This window comes from Puntigrus tetrazona, chromosome 10 (assembly GCF_018831695.1).
Source record: "Puntigrus tetrazona isolate hp1 chromosome 10, ASM1883169v1, whole genome shotgun sequence".
NCBI classification, from domain to species: Eukaryota; Metazoa; Chordata; class Actinopteri; order Cypriniformes; family Cyprinidae; genus Puntigrus; species Puntigrus tetrazona.
In genome coordinates this window covers 16,029,339-16,057,309 of record NC_056708.1, presented here as the reverse complement: position 1 = coordinate 16,057,309, position 27,971 = coordinate 16,029,339, and the positions used below count along the sequence as shown (strand labels likewise).

Below are 27,971 nucleotides of genomic sequence, written 5' to 3'. Positions count from 1 at the left end.
TTCACGTTTCCTCTCTATTACGTTGTTTGATTTTAATGATGCAAACTGAGCATTCTCAGCATTTGCTGTCAATGTCTTTTTTCCCGTCACTTTCACCTGCGCACAAGTCACGTCATACCGTCATTAACATTTTGACGTCCTTTTATTCTTCAATGGTTTCTCAAGGCAGTTTGACGTAACTTTCATCCAGAGAGAGAGAGAGAGAGAGAGAGAGAGAGAGAGAGAGAGAGAGAGCGAGCGAGCGAGAGAGATTCACTTGTTAATGCTGAATTTTGGTGGCAGCGCGCGCTCAATGGGGTCACGAGGGACCGAACAAACTCCGCGCGAGCGACCTGTGCGATGCTCTCGCGCTCTATAAAGTCCTTCACTCAGCGTTCACCGGAGAGATTCCCACCTGCCCGACGACACGTTTACACATTCCTCCTTTATAACTGAGATTCCCGACTCAACTTGAGTCTGTGGGGGGGTCAAAATGAGCTCCTCGCTTCCAAAAAGCGAATCTACCACGTCCCTGATCAAAACCAACCGGAGAGTCCGCGCGGACCCCGCGAGCCACCGCAACGGGCACCGGCACGCGGGAGGCGGAGGAGGAGACTCGTGCTGGACCGATGAGTGCGATGCCACCGCCAGGAGACCCCTGTGCCAACCGAAACACGGACGAAAAGCGGACAAGGTCCAGAATCCCCGCGGTCAGGATGGATATTATCAGGAGGAAGGACCGGAACACCGCAAGCCCTCGCGGCACCACCACACCGCTGACCCTCCGGTACAACTCCACGGGAATCCCCGCACCAGCCGAACGCCCTCGCCGACTTCATCCCTGTCCAAGCGCTCGGAGGAAGCCGCGCTGTTCTTTGAAACGAAGGACAAGCGTCAAAGCGTCACCTCCAGTCCACCTCCAGCGCTTCAGCCCAGCAGCACCCGCGCCCCCGGGAGAGCGAGCGCGTACAGCGGCGCGCTTGATGCAGACCTCCATCCCATAGTCAAATCAGTCTTTGGACAGGTAGGGGTGACTACTGTGCTACGCTACTATGTCGTTTAGCTGATTCTTGTATCTGAAGTGACTTACATGTTTGAAGTACACTAATGATGCAGTATACAGTATGTATACTCGTTTGAGCGAGTTTCAAATGATAATATAAATGGTCTGACAAAGTATTATTATTATTATTATTATTATTATAAAAATAACAAAATAACAAAATAACATACATATTACTAAATATAATTATTAAAACAATATATATATATATATATATATATATATATATATATATATATATATATATATATATATATATATATATATATTATAAAAATTGTTTTAGCTACATTGTTGTCAGACTGCAGTATGGTAATGATCAACTAATCAAACGTGTATCAACAAAATATTAAAAAAAGATATGTCTTCAAAACATATAGTCTACTGTATGTGTGTCTTTATATATAACATATGTAAACAAAAACCTAATCTTAGTCAACAATCAAAGTGGATCAAAACCTTTTATCAAAGTCTTAAAAACAAAATGCATTATTAACTTTTTTGATCCACTTCATATGTCAACAACTACATACATTTTTTGTCATCGCTGTTTTCTACATAAAATCAACGTTCATAAGGTAAAGAACATTCTGTAAAAATGTAACCATAATGTGTTGAACCATAATATTAAGCAAGATCATGTCAAAGGTTGGATAATTAATGATTGAAATCCAAGTTTAATGCTTGTTATCTCATAATTATATTTTGAGACTTTAGCCTGGATTTCAAAGAGAGGGACACGCACACACATATGAAAATGATAAAAGTCATGAAAGTGTTAAAATAGTTTTGTATGTTTTGTTGTCACACCGCATTAGGGTAACAATCAACTAATCAACTGTAAATCAACATCGCTAAAAAAAAAAATTGTAAACATGACAACAACAGCAGTGTAAAACAAACTGTCAAATTGTCAAACCATAATTATTATTTATGCCTCGATGCATGCTGGGAACACAGTGAATGGAACTGAACCGTAAAACCATCGGATTCACTCAATACTTTCTTTATTAAGAATCGTTCAGAAGGAATGATTATACCCTTTTTAAAGTTTAGATTTACAGTTTAGATATTATTCCTAACATGTTTATATTAAGTCAGCACAAATAAGGCCATGAAATATCATTACTGAAAATAAAATAATACAGATAAATGAAACTCAACAGGTGGTTAGTAGAGAATTAAACCACAACCAGGTTAAAAGCCTGTACAAGTCTTCTGCATAACAAAATGTCACTTCAGATAAAAGTTTCCACTAAATGACAAATGATTAGTGAATGTTCTTGCTTTAATGCCGTGCAGCTAAATGATGGTTTAAGAGTGCATCGCAGTGCCTTGCATTAAACGTTTTGAATGATGTGTAATTGGAGAGCACGTGTCTTCGGGGATATGATCTCTCTATGATCAGATAATGATGATAAAACTGAATTATGCATGAGGATTCGAAGATTAAAGTGAAACCAAAATCTCCGGTCTCCGAGATGTGCCAGGCTGAGGTCAGAGTTCACAGACAAAACAAAGCCAGAGGTGTCAAATGCTGACCCTATGCTGTCACATCTGAAGCCACGGCAACGTTTAATGACTGATGGATAACTGATATGTATATTATATAGCGAAATGAGAGGAGCTGCTTGTAACCGCATACGTGATGTTATCTGAGCATCATTTTTGAATCTTTGGTTATTCAGCTATTAACATATGAAATTATTGGAGATATTATGACACTCTAATGTTGATTTTTGTGACTTTTTAATATGGCACTGGGCCATATTTCTACTTTGTGCGTTACACCTTTATTAACATGTTTATTCACCATCGTTTTCTTCTTCACTGTAATTTGATGCCACTTTCTCCTGCTGCTTTCTTTCTCTAAAGGACAATAACTAACCATCCTGCTAATGTGCCACAGAAATAACACCTCCAAATTCAGGTTAAAGCTTCAACAGGTCAAAGACACAGAAAGGCACACATTTATCTAGCTATCTAAATGAGGACAGACCACAGACTTATATAACGTTTATTATATTTACAGCAAACTAAACCTAACCCAAGCCTTGACCTCATATAAATGCGAACTTGGGTGGTCACACAGCTACTTTTTTTCTAAATTGTACCTTATACAAAATCACTAAATGGAAAAAGCGATGGCAAAAGAGACGTGAGGATGAATAATATTTCAATGCTTCTGCGTTTTGGGGCAAAACATTTGCATTCCCTGAAGAAACTTTTTGCATTTGCTCTCACAACGTTTACAGTTCTCTCGCAAAATTGCGCCCCACCGAAAACTTTCATTTGCCCACAAAATGAAATAACATATATATCAGCGCTTCTGCAAACGCAATAATTTTGTGAGTGATTGCAAATGTTTTGCCCCGAGTTTCTCAAGGGGAACGCTGTCATACAATGAGAAGTTTCTTGGGGAAACACAATACTTTTGCAAGAGAATGCAAAAGCATTGAAATATAATTTTGTCCTATCTCCCGGCTTCATATGAAGTAGAAAATAATAGAAAGAAAAGAAGTTGTAGTTTGCATATTTTTATTAATAGCGATGTTTATGTCTGGAACATTATTTGTCATTTAAACAATAGCTTCAAGGACCTGGTTTAGTCATATTTGGCTGACTTCTGGAGACATTTTTGCCTCCAAATTGCAATAACAGTAAACACTCGCTCCTTCTAACATTCCTTACATACAGTATTATGCGAGGATGAAATGATTTTCATACGAAGCTGGGTTTGGCTAAACCAATGAACCTAAACCCAACCCTCAAACAAACCTGTTGGCGTTATTAGATGTAAAGCAAAACATACTTTGACCCATTCATTAGTACTGAAATAGCAAGACAAATAGCCAATAGCACAAATAGCAATGCTTCAAATGTAGGTTTTCGATGTGTGAGCGCTTCAGAAAAGATTGTAGCCAACTCTAAACACGCAAGCACACAGAAATCACTCAGTGCCCGAGCTGGAATGAAACAAACCACTTAAATACATGAATCAAATGAAAGTGAATTTGTTTAATTGGTATGTGAAGAAAAGGGCACTTATCTGAAAAAGCATTTATAAAGAGCTGAGAGAGTGTGTTTAACTGCATTAACTCCAAAGCCCATTCAGCATAATAAGCATCATTATAAATGTAATAAGGGTAACAGAAATCACAAAGCCTGTTTCGAGAGCTATACGTGATAACGTCACAAGACTCTTATTCTCTCACTATATCTAAAGTCTTTTCATACAGTCAGAAACTCAAGATTCGGTGTTGCCAGGAACCAGGTTGAGTCTGTCCCAGTTTTGACACTTTTCAAGCACCTCCCAGGCATCATTAGTCTTTGGCTCGTAAATGTCACGCAGTCGTTTTGTCACAACCGCTCAATGTAAGACCTGCGCGAAAGTTAAAAGCGTGCACGTTTCTCGAAGGAACGTTGGGCCGTGACTGACGTGACACGCGATTGCGATGTCGTACAACATGTTCGCGCAAGCACAAGCTCGGCTCGGATCCAGAAAAGCCCTGCATCTTAATGCGAACGGAAACGCTGCCGTATTTATAGCGCCGCCGTGTCTATTTTTTCCTCGTAGTGGATTGATATTCCTCAAATGCAGTGTTTCGTATTTCCTTATGTAACGTCAAGGCCCGCATACAATCCCTACAGAAATCATTCTCCGCCAGCAGGCGCTAAATATAGCAGCTCAAGACCTGATTAGAGAAGAGAGGGGAAAGCTGTCTTTTGTGCTGGAGTGAAAAAAAATTCAAATCCATTAGCTACCTGACACGTGGGGTTTGAAACCGTGAAACTGAAGAGCGGATTCGAACGTAGCTCATCACCCCGTCGAGACTGATCGGATGTACATGACAGAACCTCTGTTCGCCCATCGGTTTGAAAATCATCATCAGTGTTTGATGAGTGCGCTTTTAATTTTATAATCAATCAGCGCTTTACGTATGCGAGCGGTGTGTTATATACCCTTAAAAAAAAGGTTTCGGGTTTAGTTTAGATTCGTATCTTCTTATAGAACACTTTATGGAGAACGAATGAAGAAATCAGGGCTAAAGTAATGCGATGAATGGTTTCAGCGAGAAAAAAGTTTCTTAGATATGGCTCTAAATTAAAATGTTCTAATCTCTTTCGTCAACCTGAAAGGAAGTTTTATTTCTTAAAGTGTACATTCTTAATAAAACCGAAATGTGCTTAATTTAGCGCCCTAAAATGCTTCTATTGAAAAAAACTGTAATCTGAACCACTTTTTCAGCTTTCAAACTTCACACAAACTACACACGAACGCATTTCTTCTATATTTATTATGTATAATAAATAATCATATCCATGTATATATATTTAACAAAAACACGCCATGTTTGTATATTGAACATATTTAGATGTAATATGCAATTATAATAATATAAATATACAAATACATTAAATATTTTGAAAATGCATATATGCATGTATATATATACAAATAGCACCAACCCATAACACTTTAAAACATAAGTAGCCAATCAGAACTATTTACATAGATACATTGGGATGCTTTAAAAAATGACATACATAAAAATATAAAAGTCAGTGCAACTTAAAAATGGTAGAAATGTGGAAAGAAAGAATAATATATAATTAAATGAGGTAAATCAGGAAATGGATGTAAAAACATTAACATTATTTATTAAATATAACTTCATTATAACCAAAACTTTACTTCACATTTAATATTTTCAAGAAAGGTTATATTTATAAAAACAATGCTGTAAGATATAACTTAATGAATCAGAGAATTATAGCTAGGTTTTTACTGTACCTGCTTCCAACATACACAAAATTTCCATTAAACTAATCAATTTTATCATTACACTTATGCAGATAATGGAAATTTTACAGTTGCTGACTGATCTGACATACATACAAAAATACACCCAAAAACCTTTATTTTACTGTGCCCAACTCTTGTTTCAATACAGACTCTAGAACTTTCAAACTTTTTCATTAGATACCTTTTCCAACAGGTATGCTGACATGCACTAATTTAAACAATTAGAATAATTCCAATCCCATTTCACTTTCAAGTTCTGTTCATATAAACCCTAAATCATCATCATATCTGATTCACATATTCATAACTATTCCAAAGTAAACTTGATCACATGCACTGTTCAGTTGCTCAGGAGAGAGAAAGAAAGCCATGTCAATGGAGTCGCCATCAATATTATTGCCATTTGTCCATTGTCCTAAAAAGAAAGCTGACTTTTACGTGATATGAGTTTTTTATTATTATTAGTATCAGTAAACATTCAGTCTATTGACCAACTCACAAAACATGATACATAAATAAATACATTCTATATATACATTAAACACAAACACATCACGGCATTGCGCATATGCCCAAGACATTTTTGAACCTAGTTGAATTCTTTCTTCCTGATCAGATTATTTCAGATTTATAAGGCTCTTTCCAAATCGATCAACACATCTGAAGTGTTTACATGAAGACCCGTTTGTCCAATTAAGCCATCGGTTATTTGGATGCATGCAAGACTGAATTACTTTAATATAAAGAAATTCCTTTATATATACAGTATATATACATGATGCATGATTCAGTGAATTGTTTAAAGGAATTCAGTCTTGCATGCATCCAAATAACTGATGTCTCAATTGGATAAAGGCTTGTAGTTTAAGACATCTGCCCTGAAACAAAAAACAAAACTAAACAAAAAGATAGATAGATAGATAGATAGATAGATAGATAGATAGATAGATAGATAGATAGATAGATAGATAGATAGATAGATAGATAGATAGATAGATATTATGGCAGTTGTTTTAAACTACAAGCATATATAATTCCATCTCCATCTGGTCAGTTTTCTTGTCGGATTCTTTTCAGCCGCTGTGTGTCGCAGAAGTCTTGTGCTTTGCTCACAATCTTCTTCTTACTCTCTCTCTTTCGCTCGAGGCGGAAGAGATTAATATCCTTACACTGGCATCACTTGACCTGACTTACGTTCACTAACAATGAATTACGCCACTAACCCGCTTTTGGAGATGTGCTGCGTGCATCATCAAAAGCACAGTTCTGTGCATCATTGTTTTTCCCCGGTGAGATTCAGATCAATGCCTTTGCTCTGCCAGCAGGGGCTGCCCGTCTCAGGCTCTCGGGCTCTGGCAGATACACGCAGCTACTTCTTCTGACAAAATGACATTCTGTCACTCTTTGTCAGGTCGCCCGCATCTTTCCTCCCTGCTGGTGCCACACTGGGATGGATGGATGGATGCGGGAGACGGAGGTGCAAGTAGGAAGAAAAAGGGGAAGCGTGAGAGACCTTTATGTATTATGTAAGGAATATACATCGCTCAGTGTTGAGAATCAGGTGATGCAGAACCACTTTAGCTCTGCCTCTCACTCACTTGGCTCCATTTGTGCTCATTCTTTGGGTTTTTTCCGGAGCTTTCAGTCGCTCCCGCCCTCCCTCTACAGCCCACTTGGGTCACAGCGACCTTGCAAGGGGTCTGAGGAGGGGAGAGATAGAGAACAAGAGGGAGGGCGGAAGGCAAACGGAGGGACAGTTGAAAGAACCGGGCTTAAATAGATGAGCAAAAAGAGGATATGTGAATACAGGCTGTGTCGTAAATTCCACGTCATTTCTGTCTTCCATACAATTTCGAAGTCCTGTGCTATTTATAGAAGCCAATGTGTGTGTTTTTTATTCGCCCATGGATTGCAGGGGAGGAAATGCAGAATTTCTAAGCCTTTCTCAGTCTGCGTAATCGAGAGAGAGAGAGAGAGAGAGAGAGAGAATAGACCTTGAAATTCCATCCTCGGCACATCCCAGAGGAACATGTTATTGCTTTGAGCTTGATCTTTCATAGCTCAAGAGACTTTATCGAGTTCTCACTTATGTTTCATTCCTCAGGAGAAATAAAAAAGGTGATTCTCACAAAATGCAGGCCAGATTTCGCTCCAAAAATAGGAAGGAAAAAATTAATATATAAAATATAATAAAAATATTATGAAATATAAAAATCTTGAATATAAATATAAAAACACACATTTTTTTCAAATTGTTTTTATTATGTTATCATGTTTTATTGTGTTCACTTTTTTTTTCAATATTTTTTTTAGTTATCTGTTTTTGTAAATGAACTGTTCATACACTCTTAAAAAAAGAAAAGGTGCTTAAAAGGTTCTTCACGGCGAAGAACCATTTATGGGTCCATAAAGAAACATTCAGTCAAAGGTTCTTTAAAGAACCATCTCTTGTAAAGAAGTGTTCTTTAGAAGTTAAAGGTTCTTTAAGGAAATATTTAGAAAGGTTCTTCTATGGCACTGTGAAGCACCTTTCTGAGAAGAATTTAGAGAAAGATTTTAAAATACTCAATAAATACAATTTTAAGATAAAATAACAAATATTATAGCTGAAGTATTAACATTATCTTCATTTCTTTTGACGTTCTTGACAAGATTCACAACATTAACAAATATTAACAACCATTGTATGTGCATTGAGCATATGCAAAATTATGTGGATACAAAAAAACACAAAACAAGCAAACATGAAATTACTTAAAAATCTAAAATTAAGGATACAATGTATGACAAAAATCTCATGTGACGTTAGCGGGAATGAACGCTGTTAATAAAGCAAGAAACCCACTTCAACAATACAATTCAACAAGTTTCTGCAGCTGTGCAGCGCACCGCATATCATCTCTATCTGAGGAATTAATCTGACAAAATGACACAAATACAATCCGCCCGATGTGCTTACAGATATGTAATGTATTTATACCTTACAGATAACATTGGTATAAAACCAATAAGGCGATTACATATTTTTAAAACTTGACCTAACACTTTAGCTCTCACTGATTTCCGTCTTCACGAGTCGCAAGTAAAATACTAGTAAGCACAGTTTTATGAACAAGTACCATTCTGAAGGCAGATTTCTATGACCCTGGCAACACGATTGCTAAAATGTGATTGGATAAAAGCTCTACTATAAACATACACTGCTGGAAGCAGCACAACCAAGAAAAGAGACATGAAACAAAGAGAATAGATTATTGGAGATGATTTAATACACATTCGTGAAAAAAATAAAGTAAAACTGAGTCAGGGATTCTGATAGTGTTTAGGTCAGCAGAGAAGCCTTTGCTGGCCCTCAGAAATGATGTGGACTTATATTCACTGGTATTGCATGGAAAGACATTTAGCTAAATTTATTCTTTGGTGTTTTAATTAGTTTATGAGAAAAAGCAAATGGTGACGGAATTTTCACCTAACCTGAAGTCTGTGTGAAATTCTGTGAGATTCCATTCGCGATTTTTCTTTCATACGGCATCGGAACGTGTGTTCAGGAGCTTTTGAACAAGCGTTCATAAAAAATGTACTAAGAGCATCTATGTATTTAGCGCAAGGCTTCATAACAACAAACAAAGCGGCACCCGAGGCGAGCGCGTGACACTCGGGTGCAGCAGGTGAGTGTGAAGGGTCGGAGAGAAGCTATAGAGCTAATGAAGCGTTCGGATGGGGAAAAGAACAACACTTCAGAAGAGCTGTTACATTTTTGATGCTCTTAGAAGAACGTGAATGAATATTTCAGGAGAAATGTCTAATTCTGAGTGTAAATCCAGCTCCCCTTTGAGAAACCAACATGAAATGTGTATTAAAGCGAATAACCTATTCAATACTTCCCAACCGGTCTGTGCAAACGTTTCCTTCGGATGCTGAGTCCCACTGAAATGTACGTATGTACACCGAAATCTGGCTTTCATGATATACGAAGATGATATATTTCATCATATAAGCTTATCTTTCCCTGTAAATGTTCCCAAGGTCAGTAGTGTTTCTTTGATCTTGGAGGACGGCTCCTGTCCAAGCGTGTGTGTGATTTTGTAAGACGAAGCAGGAAGCTCAAATGCCGTCAGCGTGCTGGAGATGAACAGGAACCTCTCCGCTCGTCTTCCTGTCTCTCTGGCTGCCTGTCGCCGTGTCTAACAGGATTATCCATGACCTCACATCTTCGTTAAAACGAAGAAGTACTTATTAACATTGCTGTCAGAATGATCCGTTTTGTGCGTGTGTGGCTCAAACGCTCGAGTTCCTGGAGCTCAAATGCAGAAGCGTGACGCCAGCAACTTCAAGGTCGTAAGGTTTGTTTCTCTTACTGATCTGCTAAATGAAAGAAGAGGGAGTGCATGGCATTCAACAGCTTAGTGCGATTAACATTTATTCACTGAACAAGTTATTAACGTTTCACATACATGTATGAAATTTGGTACACGCCAATACCTACAAAAGTCCCCAGGAAGTCTGTTATTTTGAATGGTCTCGGCAAGTTCTGTGCCATTTTGGTCTTTTTCAGGCGTTGTTTTTAAACAAACTTCACAGATTTAGATAGAGAAGGGCCAAATTTGGTCAGCGTAATCTAAAGCCCTTTGTGATGTTAAATCGCAGATATCTTTTCATTGTTTTCATTGAAATGTACGGCCATGGCTGCCCTGTTTGATAAGACTCCTGTCCTGAACAACTGGCCATTTCCAAAATGTCCTGCTGGCAACAGGAAGTGACATGTTTTCTCATTCCATGTTCCATCTGGACCAAGCTTCGTATGTTTGATAAAAGTGGAAACACCTGAAAACATCTACATGTTCAGGTGCAGTGCCACCAGCCGGTAGCAGGAAGTTCAACACATGTAAATGACTTTGACATATTCCTCCTATATTTACTCAGCAGCAGCCAATCAGAAAACATCACGGAACTTTTCTTTCCGTCAACTGCTATGTAGGGAATGAAATACTAGCATACTGAACAATATGTATTACGTGCTGCTTTTAAAAATATGTTAAAAATAGTATCTGAAATATGCAACAATAAACAAGCTAAACATATTACACACTGTTGTTGTCACATGACCCCGATCTTGCCAAATTAATACCATAATTCTGTATTTTTAGATCAGTTTCATGTAAAATATAATACATAATACATTCAACCAAATAAATAATTAGAGATGTTAAAATTACAGGTGATAGTATTTAAGATTTTTTCACAACTTTGAAATGTGATTATTAGTATTTAAACAATTTAAATATTATTTGTCAAAAAGCTTAAATAAAATAAAGCAAAATGTAAACAGCAGATTTGAAATGTTGGCAATGAACTGAAATATCAGTTTAAGTTGCATGCATATTACTAACGAAATAAAAACTAAAGCTGAACTAAAATAACAATATAAAAAAAAAATAATTAAAAATAGCAAAACGCTTATTAGTGAAAATTAAAATGAAAACTAAAAAATATTTCAAATATACAAATAAAAATTATTTCGAAATATTAATAAAAACTATAGAAGTAAATAATGCTAAAATAGCACTAGATACATCATCAACTCTTTAAGGTGTTTTTATTCAGTTCAAATTTCCTTTTACGTTTTATGAAGATGTGACTAATAAAATCCAGTTATGATGATATTAAACATTAACAATAATTTTATTATAGCATTTAGTATAAGTATAAGTCGATATATTGGCACACTGTGATTCGGTCTATTGTATGTTTAATGCATGCCAAGCAGCTCTGCCAAAAAAACAAAACAAAACATTTTTTTGTGTGCGATTGGCTGAAACAGATGATGTCACTGAAATGCACACGTACAGTAACACCAGCTAAACAGGTTGTGATGAACCCACAGCATTAAATCAGAGCTGTTTATTTAACCTCGACTCGCTCCTGTAAACATTACAGTAGTGGAAAGATGACTTAAATCACCGTGCGGGGATGATTTATGCATACATGCACGCACAGTTATGCGATTACGTTCTGAGCATGTATGGATGCATGCCAGTGTGTGCGCATGTTTCTGCGCTGCTGGTGCGTGTGCTCTTGCTGAGTTGACGTTATGAGAGCGGACGGCGCCTGGCTCTGATTTCTGATGTGTTCTGAAGTTCACAATGAGCCTCCGGTGAAGAGGCTGGCTTCAGCTAGATGAATCATCTTCACCGACAGAGAGAGAAAGAGAGAGAGAGATCAGCCATACATGAGTAAACCCAATAGAACGGCTGAGAATTAATCAGGGAGGTTAAATGTGCTTACAACAGAGGTATTGATGATGCAGAGGAAAATTGATGTTGCTTTTTTATCGCGCAGGAGTTCTTATCGAGCTGGTGCTTCTCATAAAAATCCCTCGGAGAAATTAGATTTGAAACAAATGAAACAAGTATTGACACGAAGAGCTATAAAATGAATGAGAATCGAATTAGATTAATAATTTAGCCTGCAGGGGAGGTCGGAGATTATTTTTTTATGCATTTACTTGATATGTTCGCTGACAATAACTTGCATCTTTTTCGCTAACCATCAAGCATACAGTTCAGCCAGTTGCTGAATACATCTAAATATTAGCCCGTATTATAAAAATTGTTATTTTGAGTGCAAACGTTAGGTTTGTTATAGATTGCACCTTATTTACAAAACAACTGAATTACTAGTGTGTAATTATAGCTTGCATAAAGGTGGCAGTAGTGATCCCAGCCTCAGTGATTCATCAAATAATGATCGCGTGACGGGATAGGAGCATTATTTTATTGCTGAAAACACAATTACAATAAGGTGATATAAAAAGGAACTGAAGGCTGTAAAATATAAAAATAAGATGTACAAAAAATAATGAAGAAAAACAATATATTTATTTCATACAAATGGCAGAATCTTTAGATAAATAAAATTGTACTTAATATAAAACCAATTTTTAATTTTTGTAAAACTAAACAATTTACAAAGGCTTAACAAAGGCACTTACATTTTTTTTTCTTTAAAAATATAAATTAATAATAGCTATATGCTAAAAATAATGCATGCATCAAATTTAAATAAACACCATAATTTTTTATTGAAATTTCTTCTCAGTGTTTGACTAGGGATGCACATTTGGGGCCGATAACTGATAACAGTCTAGATTTCTAGAGGACGATGCTCCAAATGTCATCTAAAATCCAGTATAGTGGAAAACTATTGAGATAAAAAATGATGCATGCTGCTTTCTATAATCTAAGCATATTGGTCAAAAGGTAATTTTTCTCTATTTCATATCATTGCTGTCTAGGAAATACATTCAAGATTTTAAAGGAATAGTTCAAAAAAGACAATTATGTCATCATGAATAACTTGTGTGACTTCTTTCTACTGTGGAAAATAAAAGAAGATATCTGGATGAATGCTGGACAGGGTTGCCAGGTTTTCACAAAAAAACATCCAAATGCTACACAAAACTAGCCCATTTGCATTTCGAGGATCGTTTCAACTCAGGTATATGAAAAACAACCCACAGCAACAGTGTTAAAGCAACCAAATTCTGCAGGGAAACAGCAGATTTGGCAACCCAACATTTTGGTGACCATTGACTGTACGGCCAAAAAACACTAAGATGTTTAAAATAGCTTCTATGTTGCACAGAATAAAAAAATCATACAGATGGACACAAAGGTGAATAAATAATGACAAAGTTGGGCAAACTTTTTAAGATTTTATTAACATAAAGCGAAGTCAAAAAAGAAAAAAAAGAAAGCGAGGTGAGAGTGGCCTAAAAAGGAAACGATTGGGCTCAGTGGGCGAGTGCCAGCTCAGCAGGTGAATTCTGGGAAGGGCTTCCTGTCCTCCCTTAATAACCTGCCATGGCCTTCGAACGGTGTGCTGTGATTTGGCAGCCTTGGCGCATCCGTGCCCGGCGCGGCCCAACCTCACCTTTTCCCATGCGGCTTGTGTGTTTCGCCGGCCGGTGTTTGATCTGAATGCTGGCCCTCGTAGCTGGGCGGCACGACTACACGCCAAGTGTGTGTATTTTTAGCTCCATAGCCCCACATCCGTATGTGTGTAATCGACTGTGTTCGTACACGCGCGCTCGCCAGTGTGTGTTTTTGGATTAGTGTCTTCAGCATCTTGCTCGGGGGAAGGTGATACGTTCGTCCGCGCAAGCCTCTTTGTCTGTTTTCGCCTTGTTTGGATGGATGGCTTTAAAACTGAGCAACTGAGAGTGAGGGAGAGAGAGAGAAAGAGGGAGGGAAGTGAGTGAAAGAGAGAGTGGGGGAAACGAAGGGAGGGTGAAAGGGAGAGAGAGAGAGAGAGAGAGAGAGAGAGTGCAAGCAAGTGAACAAGCAATCTTGGCTTTTCTCTTCTGAGCAGCCCTTCACACTGAGACACATGTCTCCGTTTTCTGATCCCTCCATCCACTCCTCCCTTCCTATCACCCTGACGTCCTGCATCGCCACCCCTGGATCATCTACATCCTTCCCGTAAAGTCTTTCCTAGAAGATAAGCCTGCAGACCTCATCTCACCATCCGTAATCCATGCATGGAGACATGTGGATGCTCACACACGCGCGCAAGCGGCCGCATTGACTCTCAAGCGCGTACATTTAGTAGAAGGGACTTTACTATGGGAAACTGCGTTAAATCGCCGCTTAAGAATTTCTCCAAAAAGGTAAGATGCTCTATCTGATAGCTGAGAGTGTGTGTGTGTGTGTGTGTGTGGCATACAGACTCGACCCGGACTTGGACTGTGTTGCATGGACTGTCAGAGACGAGTTTAATAGCCATGCTCTGAATTCCTCTACACAACTGTATACAGTATCAGTTCTCAAAGAACATTGTGCACTGAGTGAACCTCATCAAATTGTTGAATTTAGAGTAAGTGTGGACAACTAGCTGATGTGATTAAAAACCCAACAAAACCAAGCAAAAACGTTAGTATATACTTTTTTTTTTGCGTTTGGCTGCTATCTTTGACCTTGAAAGTTGTGTATGTTAATACTTTTAACTAGATCACGCTGCCTTAATGCACTTGCATTTAATGAGAGTAAAGTTCTTGACAATGACGTTTGAAGTAGCTTCTGAAAGTTCTGAAAGTTCTCTGAAGTTCTTCTCAATCGTCTCTAGATGACTTGGGATGAATGCGTTTAGGGATTAGCGCTGGCACCTGCTAAGAGCTCCTCTCCTGGTGCGCCTAATGGCACAGGTTTCTTCGGAAGAACGTACAAGCTGGCACCTTACAGCCTTGGCAACAGATGGAGTGTGAAGGTCATGTGCAAATAGAGAGGGCATGTTTGCAAAGGCACGTATGTGCATGCATCACGCTGCCGTTACATTATAAAGGCTTTACTAATAGTAGAATGGAAGATTAGGCTCATGGAAAGATTCAGTATTATATGAGGCCAACTGAAACCGCTAGTGTGTGTTTGTAAGTGTATACCTCAATTTTACCCACCAGTCGGATGCAGATTACTTTAGCTGCATGTGGTGGGGCAGAATAACAGGAGCAGAAGAGAGGGGGGAAAGAAGATCTAATGCAAGAATATGATGCTTTAAGTCAATAAAATTAATGTGATGTCAACGTAAAAACCCGGCTTACTTACGTAAGCTGCATTTGCATAAAAAAACTTTGGTTATTTAGGAACTGAGTGGATTGTGAAAAGTGAGCAAGTCAGATGGCTGGAGGGAAGGAGTTAAACAAATAAACGATTCAACGAAAGGAAAGTTGTTTCAGAGGTAGAGCAAGTTTTACATTTTGATGAAAGATTACAATCGCCCTATATATTCTATGGCCTAAAAGTATGTATTCTCACAAGAAACGTATACACTTATTTATTATTTAAGCCATATTTATTATCTACATTTTCTTTTATTTTGGCTTCATTTATTATTTTAATATTTTTAGTAAACACAAATATATTACTCAACAACATAGAGAAAAACGTATTGGAGAGAAAAGAAGTGACATAATGGCCAAACATCTTTATGAAAGTTCACAATGCAGTTTTTAGATGAAATTAGTATTTTTCAACAGATTATATGCTGTTTATTATCCTTTAAATCTAAACCGCACGTCCACCATGTTTGTAGTTTTTTATTACTTCTTCAACGCACAGTGGGTGGTGGACTTTATTAGCCCTTAGAGTGTGGATGGATCCACGTTTCAAATTTATTTTTTTATTTATTTTTCCTTTGTATACATGCGCAAAACAGATTTCTTTTTTCTTTTTTTTAAAGTCTGAGTAAATGGGAATTTTTTTTCTACTTCAAATTAACTGGATGTATTAAAGTAGGCGTTTAATTCAGAAATGAGGGGTGTGGTTAATGATGTCACGTTCACGCCCAAGCCGTCACTGGACATCATCAGAGAAGGCCCAGCATTTTAGAGGGTAGGAACATTTTCAGATTTGGATTAAAGATTACGAAGGCAAAATTTTTTTTGTGGATTGACTTTCCCCGATGAATTGTTTAGCACAAAAAGTCAATTTTGACGGTTTAAATTTTCACTCAGAAAATGCTAGCAAATTTCACTAATATTTAGAAAGATATGGCAAGTAACATTAATGGAAATTGAAATGAAAAGAGTGGAATAGTGGTTTATTGTAAAACATACTCCGGTAGTCTTCTCATAATCATTTACAGTGTACGACTATCTAACTTGAATAGGGTACCTAAATAATTGAAATAATCGGAGTCATAATTTATAACTATAAATGCAAATGTTTATTGTTTCAGAACATTTCAGTAGCTGATCTCGTTCAGTTGACGTCAGCCTACTCTTTAATTAACCCATGGGTCTGTGTTTAATTGGAGAGATGCTCTTTATGTGTTTGTGAGTTATATTCCGCATGCTCTTCACCTTCTCTGCTAATTGGTCATTATAATGTGCTGGCTGACTGATTTCATTCTTCTCCTGATTAGCCCTCTGCCAAACATGAGCAGCTTTACGTTCTCCAAACATATTAGCCTTTTAAGTTATTTGAGGATCTACTCTCATATAATGACCTTGGTTAGCCCACATCTTACCCTTCGATGATCAAAATGGCAAAGATAGTGAGTTTTATTTGTTAGAACAAGCTTTTAAAACCGTCTTTAAGCGCAGAGTGATCATTTGTTTTCATGGCAGCAATCAAACGGCATAGTATTGCGGCAGTGCGCCGCGAGTATGAAAGTGGATGAATTATTCAGCTTGAATGATATCTGATCTTAAAGGTTCTGTCAGTCGCTGAGAGGGAAGAGAGAATAGAGGGCAAAGTATGGCTCGATGTGATTTACCCAAGTAGGACATGATCCTGGCTCAACAGCCCTTGTTGGACTCGGAACAATGTTCCTGTCAAACATCAATCTTCCTAATGGTACATTTCATACAAACTAGGATGTGGGACCCGATATCTCTGGCTTCCGAATGTATGGCATACAGTTGTCTGATGCTTGCAGAAAAATTTACTGAATTTTTACACACTTTAAAGGCGTCATGAACTGGCGCTGTTTTTTATTTTGTAGCCTACTGAAGAACACTTCTAACGTTATCAAGGTTCTTACATCAAATAACATCTCAATATAAAAGCAACAGGTTATTTTCCGTCCTGTTTTAGAACCAACTTATCAGAGCAGATCTTGGAAATAAACACCCACTGACTGGCTATACGTCGCAGATAGACGCTGCTGTGATTTAGGTTGAAACCACAGAAATGCTCATATACAGTTACGTAAAAAAACATCAATAAAAACATTACTGCCGGATTCAATATAGTCGGCACAGCATGTTCTTTCAGTTTCCCACTTTTTGAAAATCCCACATCAAAGCTTTGTGAATGAATCCGCAGTAAAACTGAAAAAGTCGATCGAGTTCACTGTAAAAAATGAAAAGTTGGCTTAACTTCAAATTTCAAAGCAACTCACTGCACAGCTTTTTTGAGTTTACCGAGTTGTCCGCTCAACCCAAGTCACCGAGTATTTGTCTTTGTTTGTAAAACAACTCACAAGATAGCCAGAGAAAAACTTAAAAGGTTGAAGATAGTCTAGGCTTTAAAACTAGACACGCTAACCTGAAGAACGATGACAACCAACACATTTAAAAAAAAAAACAGCTCTTTAGACCAATATATAGAAAAATATAATAAATAGAAAAAAGTTTAAATGAAGTCAGCACACAGCAAAACAATAATCCTATAACAGTAACTGCAAAAATATTAATGCTGCAGTGCATGCTGGGAACTCACAATGCTTTAACATTTCAACGACATGAAATTCTTTACATGACAACAGTAAATAAATGTAAGAAATAAATAAATTTAATTCTCTCTTTCGTTCAGAAGGAAGGCAACACCAACACTGTTTTTCCACATCTTGGCAGTGCACAGAGTCTTGTTTTTAGAGCGTCTTTATCATTTGGTCCTGCATACACCTGAACATTGCACCTGTTCACCTTGTGAATCGTTGGGCGTCCTAAACAGTCAGTGACAGATCAAGAGAAGTTTGGTTTCTCAGTTCAAGATTCTCCCTAACGTAGACTTTGACTCATTGATGCATTTTATTTGTTTAAAAGTAAAAGTTGTAACTCTTCGGGTGCCATTATGTTCACATCATGCAATCTTAATAAAATTCTAATTTAAATGTGTGCATTAGAGATTAAATATATCGATAAAGCCTTTCTGACTGCTCATTTATCAGGTTTATGAGGATGCAACCAAATTACATTTCCCATCATCCTACTTGGCAGCACAAGAATGCCAATGCTATATTTACCAGTTAGAAAGTCATATTTATATATAAATGATATATTTTATCATAATTGTCCAGTAACATAGCTCTTATTGTAAATAGGAAAAAATAATTACATTCCTTTTAACAAATCCACCAGACACTGTATTTATTGTGTCCACTATATTTTCTCACTGACACAACACCAACTTGGAAGTATTGTTTTTGTAATTATGACTTTGTGGTGGCATTCATCTCATAAGAATTATCTTTCCAACATTGCTTTGAAAGCACTATACAAAAAAATCAAACACTGATTATACACCTACCGCTCTTCCTCTTTCTCCTTTATGTGCTAAAAAAACCTTCCTGTGTTAGTCAGGAAGTGAAAAGGAGAGAGAGCGAAACATGAAATTGTCAAGAGAATCAATTTTATTCTAACTATAATCACTCGTAAATAGGACCTTCCCAGGAGGACCTCAAAGGAAGAATGCTGATCCAGAAACATTTTGTACTCGGGTAAATTACATTAAGCCCAAAGTCTGAAAGCAGAGCTCAGCCTTGTTTTCTCACTGTCTGATGTAGAAGCTCGTAACAGAAAGAACCAATCGATTGACCTGACGGCTGACTGAATTGACTGACCGACCCGTCCATCCAATGTGTCCGGCAGACGTCCGTGTAGTTTCTAATTGTGTCTTTGCCCCACGTTCCCTCTTCGCTTACTTGTTTGGGACCGCTGGGACTTGATGGCCGCACTCAGGACCGGAAGCGCAGCTACAAAGCAGTGCAGTCATGTGATGAAGGGGTGACATCTGGAGAGGCCCTCGCGGCCTTGGCTCAGAACTCAACATACATGCACAATGTGCTCGGGCCTGCCTGCATCTTTCTCCGCAAGGGCTTCGCTGAGAGCCGGCAGGCTGTACGTAAGTCTGGACAAACACGACTACACACACTTTTTAATTACTAATTGAAAAACAAGCTCTCACTTAGAATGCAGTGCTACAATACATATGCACTGAATATTATGTTGTGCTGGGGGAAAAGTACAGTTATCAAGAAAGCCTTGTATTATCCTGAAAGACAACTGAAATACATAAGAAAAACAGCTTTTATGAGCTCACTGAGAGATTAGGCGTACTTATATATTTTAGATATTTCTCACTCCACAGGATAGTTTAAAATGAACTAATAAAGGCAAATGGTGTTTAAAAAAATATATAAAAAAGTACTCAATGAATCTTGCAATGCAATTCCGCAGTGTTTCCCTGCTGTTGAACTTTCAGCGGTGTAGCAAAAGAAATCATTTTTTACCTGAGCGGTAAATGTGATGCAATATGATGAATATGTACTTAAGGGATAATGCGTAATTTCTCTACAGATCATTTCTCTATTGATTTGTCTTCACAGGATGTAGGTATACACAAAATACAATACCTACAATTTTAGCATTGTAGTCTGTTTCATACATAAATGAAACAAATGGTTCTTTTTTCAGTGAATCACAAAGTGTAGACTGATTCACAAACAAGTGACTTTTAATGAATCAAACACGTAGTGTGACCAGTGTAGTCTGATTCATGTCCGTTATGAGCTGGGTCAGCCAATGTAGCCTGATTCCTTATCAACTCGGTCTTATTAATGAATCAAAAACATTTAGAACAGCCAACGTAGTCTGATTCCTGAACGAATGACTTTTATGAACTGGATCTTTTTAATGAATCAAAAACGTATGTAGTCTGATTCATGAACAAGTGACTCTGATTAGCTGGTTCTTTTTAATGAAACAAACTGTTTCTTTTTAGTCAGTCAAAAACATTTAGCAAAGCCAATGTAGTCTGATTGCTTATCGAATGGATCTTATTAATGAATCGAAAACATACAGCAAGACCAATGTAGTGTGATTCCTGAACAACTGACTCCTATCAACATCTCGCCCATTGTAACATATTGAAGCACCCATACACTTTCAAGGCTGTTCTTCTCAAATGCAGAGATTTGCAGATGGTCATAAAGAGGCGGTACATGTTTGGGTTTATATACGAACTGCGGGGATCTGGCTTTATTAGCCTCTGCAGGGGTCTTGGGTCAGGCTCACGTGATTGAGTTCTTCTGCAGGAGCTCAGAGAGGGTTTGGAGGTGAGCCCCGCATGCGCTCGTGTTCGAAGAGATGTGTGAGCAGGGAACGCTGGGATCAAAGAAACTAGCGGCTTGAGCTGATTATGAGAGATCAATCCTGAGTTTATACGTGCTGTTCCAAATGACTTAATCCAAATGGGAAGATCGAATTTAAAAACCCAGACGTTAATTCCTTTAGAGGCAGGAGGAAAAAACCCTGAAAAGGTTGGGTGTATTAGTTTACACGTGCCATTGTGATCCTAATGCTGTAATGAGTTTCTCTCTAGCAGGAAATAGTGCATAGAATTAAACGACTGTATTCTACAGAAGAGGAGGAGAATGCCAGCTGACTTGTGTCATTAATGGAAACAAAATTGCACCAGTTAGCGAGGATTGTCTGTGATTGCTTTTCTTTATTTTGTTGCAGAACAGAGAGCTGAGACCAGAGGAACTGGATGGTAAGTGCCACTTCACTGCTAAAGAATCACGGTTTCCCATCCTGGTCTCATAAAAATATGTACCTCTGTGCACTTTTTATGCTTGCTGCAGTTTCAAAGAGAAATCTGGCGCTAAATCGCATTTTCAATACGTGAACCCCAGCTTGTTTTTATGACGTTGATATAGTTACTTATTGCTGTCTTTTTATTAAGTTAAATTTCCAGGGACTGTTGCTAAAAGATAATGCTCTATTTTGTTGGAAACATGCCCTACACCAAATCCAATCCAAATGCAAAACAGATATAAAAGGCATTTGTTGATGCATCTGTGCCATTTCAACTTCCTTATATGCAGATTTGCACTTTTTCCAAACCGGTTTTGTCAAACCGTAGTCACACAGGATTCAAACCAGAGCTCCTCGCCTCTCAAGTACGTACTCCGTGAGCTACCAAACAAACCTATTGAAGTCATGACTCGAAACTGAGTAAAAGTGTCAGTTTTTACTGCTTCTAGTGTTCATTTCTTCTGGAAACTGCATTGATATGTACTTATTGGTATGTATTTCATGTCCTGTTAAAAAAGTGCACCCAGGTATGTTTGTGACACAAGACCAGGTAGCGATTTATGCCTTTACGGCCATCAGAAATGTTTATTAACAGCAAATCAGCATATCCACATGATTTCTCAAGAATCCAACAGAAGCCACTCAAAGTACACGTTTCTGATATTATAGTAAAATGAACTAGAGTCTGCAGAATGCTGAAGTGTTTTGATCACAATTTCTGACATTTCAATGTGTGCAAATTCTCACTCTGATTTTAACAGGGCACTCTAATAAAATGCGCCAATTGTTCCGTTTGAATTTGAAGAGCTGTTCATTGTGAATAGAAAAGGTTCGCAACAAAGTATTCAGTTACAAGTGTTTTGGTCATTCAGAGGCACATTGTTGTACTTTGTAAGTGCTTTGTAATTGTCTTCAAAATTGTGTTGCAAGCAGAGCGCACGAGCGAAACATAATTATACTATGAAATATTCTCTTTTCATTATCTCTAACTCGCTCTGTCCTCTTTTTTTCCTGACCCGCTTTCTATCTTCACAGAGCTACGAGAAGCCTTCAAAGAGTTTGATAAAGATAAAGATGGATTCATTGGCTGCAAAGACCTGGGCAACTGCATGAGAACCATGGGATACATGCCCACTGAGATGGAGCTCATCGAACTGAGTCAGCAGATCAACATGAACTGTACGCAGCAACAAATCAACATGTTTTGTTCAAACATTTATTTAGAAATGTAGGTTATGCAAGGCTCTGTTTAGTGCTGCCACTCTTAGAAAGAGGAGGTTTGATAGAATAATATAGAAGAAAATATTAATAATCTAAAGAACCTTTTCATCATCGATACCAAAGATGCCAATAAAAAAAAGAGCATATATTGTGGACGTTCACTAATGGCTTGTGTCTTCTGTCTTACAGTGGGGGGACACGTAGACTTCGAGGATTTTGTGGAGTTGATGGGCCCCAAACTTCTGGCTGAGACTGCAGATATGATTGGAGTAAAGGAACTGAGAGACGCTTTCAAAGAGGTGAGGTAGGGCTGCACAATTTGTGAAAAAAAAAGCAAATTGTGTTATATATTTCTTGCAATTTAAAATGCACTTTAAAAAATGTAATTGCATTCTTATATTTTATATTATTAAATTCCAAAAATAAATAGCTTTCATTAAAAAAATGACAAAAATGAAAGAATATTACAATTGCACTATTTTACTGTAAAGTCAAATGTTGAGAATTTAAAAAATGTTTAATTCATCTTCTTTTTTTTTGGCATCACATCCTAAAATTACAATACTAATAAAACAAACATATATTTAATGTAACCAAAGCCTTTGCAAATTGGTAATTGCACTAAGCCATATTGCCATTTAGATTTTATTGCAATTAATAGTGGTGCTTTTAAAAGGGTGATGTGCAATTTTTGCTGCTAAAAAAATGTGACTGAAAAAAAAGTTTAAAAAGATTTGTTGTGCTTTTTTGTAGGCCAGCATAATTTGGCTAAAGTGAAATAATAATGTTATTATTTCATTGTTATTATTAAATAAAATAGAAAAACAGTAAAAAAAAAGATAAAACAAAAAGTAATATTACTACTTTTAACTACTACAGTTTACTAATATTACTAAGAAATATTTCACTGTAAAATTAATAAAATAAATAATAATATGAATAAAAACAAAACAGTAAAATTGCAGGAAGGGAGAAAACCTTGCTCTAATACGTTTAAACCTCTCACCGTCCTTCTTTTGTTCCCTTTCTCTCAGTTCGACACCAACGGAGACGGTCAGATCAGCACAGCAGAACTAAGAGAGGCCATGAAGAAACTGCTGGGCCAGCAGGTGCTGTTATTTACTTTGCTGAAAAGCTTTTATAGCTCTCATCCAATTCTCCTTTCATCCTTATATTGATTCTTATTCCCTCAGGTGGGTCACAGAGATCTGGAGGACATTCTGCGGGACATCGATTTAAACGGAGACGGGCACGTGGACTTTGAAGGTGAGCCACCTTGTGTTTGCTATGCTAATTAGTAATGCTAATTTCACTGCCGCAGTGTCTTTATTGCTGCGCTAGGTGTAGAGAATCGGTTTATGCGGCAAAATGATCGTACAGTGATCTGTCTGCAATAATCCAAAAAATACTGCATTCGCGTTCCCTTCCAAGTCTCTTGTCCATGTTTTGGAATGCGCAGTAAAATTTAATTATGGAAGGCAATAATTTCAAGGTTTAATCCCAAATTTAATTAGTTTTTTGTTCTCATTTTGATCTCAAAGTTATTAAAGTAGCACTCAACCTTCTGCAAAGTACATTCCTCGAGAGAGAAAACGGATTTTCCTAGCTTTTTCGGAGGGAAAAATACACAAACGTACTCTAATGTTCACAGCACAAGCTCTTCACAGTCTAACCAGAACATTTATTGAAACTAACTGCAAAAAGGGTTCTAAAATGACCTTTTATGGACTAACATAAGTGGATTTAAGAAAAAAATTGCACCGCAAAATACGGAATATGAAAAAAGCACTGAGACAAATGATCCCTATTTTTGGGTCCATTATTATTTATTTTGCTCCCCCTTGCTGTTAGCCGCTGTGTCACAGTTTAGCTGCTATTGAAGCTCATCCTCGTGAAGGCGGCAAAGTGACAGTAGTAGAGCTGTCAACCAGATTATCTCTTAACCACGGGATTATTTCACCTCTCAGATTAACCACGCTCAAAAAGAGCATGAAAACGGCAAGGACAAAAATAGCTAGCACTGTTATTCTTGCTGATGACTGGAGGTGTGACAGTTGAACGTCCTCTTGTTGTATTTGGAGCTCGGGCTAACTTTGACTCATCCGAGGTCAATAGTACATTTGTTTTCTCTTTTTTTTTTTCCTTTCGTTATTTATAAAGCAAGAATTTTTAGAGCTGCGGTTCCCAAATGATGGGCTGCAACCCAAAACTGGGTCACAGACAGCAGAGAAAAACAATGGCAAACGCAAAAATAATACCGCACTAATAATATAATTATGCAGAGTTTGGATAGCAAATTATATGCTCTAAAAGGGAGAAAAATGGGTTGTTGTTCATGGCAAAGCCACACACGCATACGCGCATGCACACACACACACACACGAATACGCACACACGCCCACACACACACACAAATAAAGTCTCTATGTTTTTTTTAGAATATATGCTCATTTTCAACAGCAGGCTTTAGAAGAATGCAATAATAATAACAATACACAAAAAATGAATAATAAAAAGTAATAAAAAGAAAATATAGGCTTGTGACTGTCCCATTGACTGCCAAGTAAACAACACTGTCAAGGTCCAGAAGAGTATGAAAGACATAATCAGAATAATTTGTCTGTCATCAGGGGTTCAATCAGAATGGTATAAAGTGACGAGAACACTTTTTGTATGCAAAGAAAATAAAAATAAAGACTTAATCAACCGTACATCTTCTCTGCGCTCTCGGCATCAGCGTAGCTTCATTTTGGACAGTATTCGCTGGATGCAAATAGCAAACGCCGCACCACACGGATACGTTTTCTAAGTGTATTTACGCTTTGATTCAAACGAAAACAGCATATCCGTGTGGATAACACAGAAGAGTGTCCGGAGGTTGCGTTCAGTGGCACGGAGAGGTACGGCATGGCTTCATAACATTTAGACTGAACCACTGATGGCAGAGGGACTATTTTGAAGATGTCTCTCATACTTTGCTGAACCTTGACAGTGTTATTTATGTGGCAGTCATTGGGAAAGTCACAAGCCTCCTAGATGTCATCAAAAATACCTTAAATCGTGTTCTGAAGACAAACAAGGATGATATGGGTAACCCTTTCTTAACCCTCTCTTAAAACCATTGCCACGAGTCTCTTATTTTAAAAGAGCATGTAAAGCATTCCAGAGTTTTGATCACTTTGCACAGAAAGCAGAAAGTCTACACTTTAGGACGAACAATCATCACTGCTAATGACTCGTGTGTTTGCCTACGAGAGCTCTGGCGCCTACGGGCTAATTTAGATAACTGACTGTTTAAATCAAACAATTTCTGCTCTTTCTTCAGAATTTGTGAGAATGATGTCCCGCTAGAGGAAAGGCGGACAAACTATGTCATAAACTGGATCTCCTGTGCTCCGGCACAGACAGAGGCGGATGGAGGAGAGGAAAGATCAGGAGGAAACGGGAGCAGCCTCGCAAGAGGAACTTCTGAAACATGACCTCTGACCTCAAAGCACATAAGAACTGCACTGTAACCCTCCATAACAGCTTTCACGAAGCCCAGAAGCCAACAGCGAGAACGAGAGGACGACTCCAATGCTAATACTGTGATCTACTGAAATATATTTGTGTAACAGGGTTTTTTTACCCAATATAAAGCCTGCAAAGGGTCTGATGCAAAAAAAAAAAAAAAACCCAGATGAGCAACCAATCAAAACAGCAACTGTATTAAAAAAATTCACTATTTTAATTTACCGGCATCTCACACCTACTTTGTTACAGTAGGGAGCATCAGATAAATTGCAATAACATTGCCGTTTCATATTTAAGCTATTTATTAATATTTGTAAAATATAGAAAGATGAGTGTGTATAGTTTCCCTTTAAAAGACTCTGGCTGTTTTACAGTAGCCTACGATAGATTATTACTCTCAAAGATTTTATTTTATATATCAATGTACTGGGAAATGCTGGAAACTTTGCTATCAATCATTTGCTATTATTGTACAATACATCGGACCTATGCACTACTGTATGCGTGGACATATTTTTAAAAACATAGAGAAAGATTTGCCATAAAAACAACAACATTCAATTGCCCTCGTTTGCACACCGTCTTGCATGAACGCTAGTGCTGATACAATCGAGTCAACACAGCCGAGTAGCCTACACTTGTGTAGTTCTGTCATGTATTTTAATGTTGTAAGTTTAGTTAACAGTCCAACAAGCATCTTTGACCTTAATACACTATTTGAGACGTACTCTGTGTGAGCGAATGCGAGAGAGAGAGAGAGAGTTTGGGTTGAATTTCTTGTATCTTATGTGCGTGAATTCAAGTTTGTCTAACCTGAGTTATTCTATGCATGCCAAAACAACTTTTTGTAGAGTGTAGATTTCATTAAAAAGTTGTGCAATCAATTTTTGATTTTTGCTTTCGTATTCTTAAAACACCAAAACTAATTCGTCAATAATAAACCATTGGTAGGCCTATTATTGAGTCACATATCCAGGCCTGCTTTATTTAAGATTAGAACGACTGCGTAATTCATAGACTTTTAATGAGTTAGAAACACTGATTTGTAAAGCATATTTACCGTATTGTTTTAGTAATAAGACAACATAAAAATCATACTTATTTATACTTGTATTTGTCCATTTAATTTCAAGTGCAATCGTTGCAATTGTTTCTGTTACCTGCATGACACACACAGTAGAGTTCCAGCTCCAGCATCTGGCCACAGATGGTTTTGCAGTATGTGAGGCACGTACATTTTAACCTTGGACTTAACAGTTGGATTAGTTTGTATTTTATTAAACACTTCATTTATAAATGTCTGGCTTTTAAGTCACTTTCTGTAATAGGAATGAAATAAACCATTTTTTTTTCTGTCCGAACTGCGACAGTAAACGTTTGTAAAGGCATTTGCTGTAGAAATATTTTAGATGATAAGGAATTGGATGACTTTCAAAAAAAAAAAAAACTCTTAAATGCACATTTTTCACACACACACACACACACACACACACACACACACACACACACACACACACACACACACCCTCTCTCTCTAGATGTTTTAATTTGTCCAACAGTGCACACATGTATCATTTTTTGTGACATAAACATTTTCACAAATTATGCTAATTAATTTTTCACATCTTTGGATCAAGACTTGAGGCTAATTCCAGAACTGACATGTAATGCATCCTATAACTACAATAAATTAATTAACATTTCACACGTTATGACAAATTAAAGATAGTTTGGAAATGACGCAAAACACACTATAAACCTTTTACTATTTACTTTGTACCTTTTTTTTTTCCACCGATGCTCTTTTGGTAACACGAAAAAGAATGAAAACTAATGTATATTTGGGGCTAAACCGAATCTTAAGAGTAGGGATAATTAAAATAAATACAGTTAAATAATAATACAATAAAACCAAAAAAATGATTAAATAAATAAATATTTTTTTAATGTGCTGTTGCATTGGATAATGATTTTTTGTGCGTTCTGTGACGAGAGGAAATTAGTAAAATACACAAAATGCATTTTAAAAGTAGCAATATCGAAACCGGTTTAGATTAGACGATCTAAATTTG

At 37.3% G+C, this 27,971-nt stretch overlaps 1 protein-coding gene across 6 annotated transcripts; it reads left to right on the top strand.

Annotated features, from left to right (window-relative positions):
- Positions 1–2: 2 nt before the first annotated feature.
- On the top strand, positions 3–26,783 carry cabp1b (calcium binding protein 1b). Of its 6 annotated transcripts, none has more exons than XM_043250963.1 (8): positions 11,913–14,517; positions 19,309–19,467; positions 21,091–21,121; positions 22,201–22,344; positions 22,576–22,685; positions 23,421–23,495; positions 23,580–23,652; positions 25,712–26,783. In XM_043250963.1, the coding sequence occupies exons 1-8, from the start codon at positions 14,389–14,391 to the stop codon at positions 25,735–25,737; spliced, it is 747 nt and encodes a 248-aa protein (XP_043106898.1). In that variant the 5' UTR covers positions 11,913–14,388; the 3' UTR covers positions 25,738–26,783. The 6 variants fall into 6 exon arrangements, 5 of the variants coding, with proteins under 5 accessions (XP_043106897.1, XP_043106898.1, XP_043106900.1 ...); XM_043250965.1 differs by having other exon boundaries at positions 11,920–14,517; positions 19,309–19,471; XR_006251960.1 differs by lacking the exons at positions 11,913–14,517; positions 19,309–19,467 and adding an exon at positions 3–1,003 and having other exon boundaries at positions 22,576–22,690.
- Positions 26,784–27,971: the final 1,188 nt, after the last annotated feature.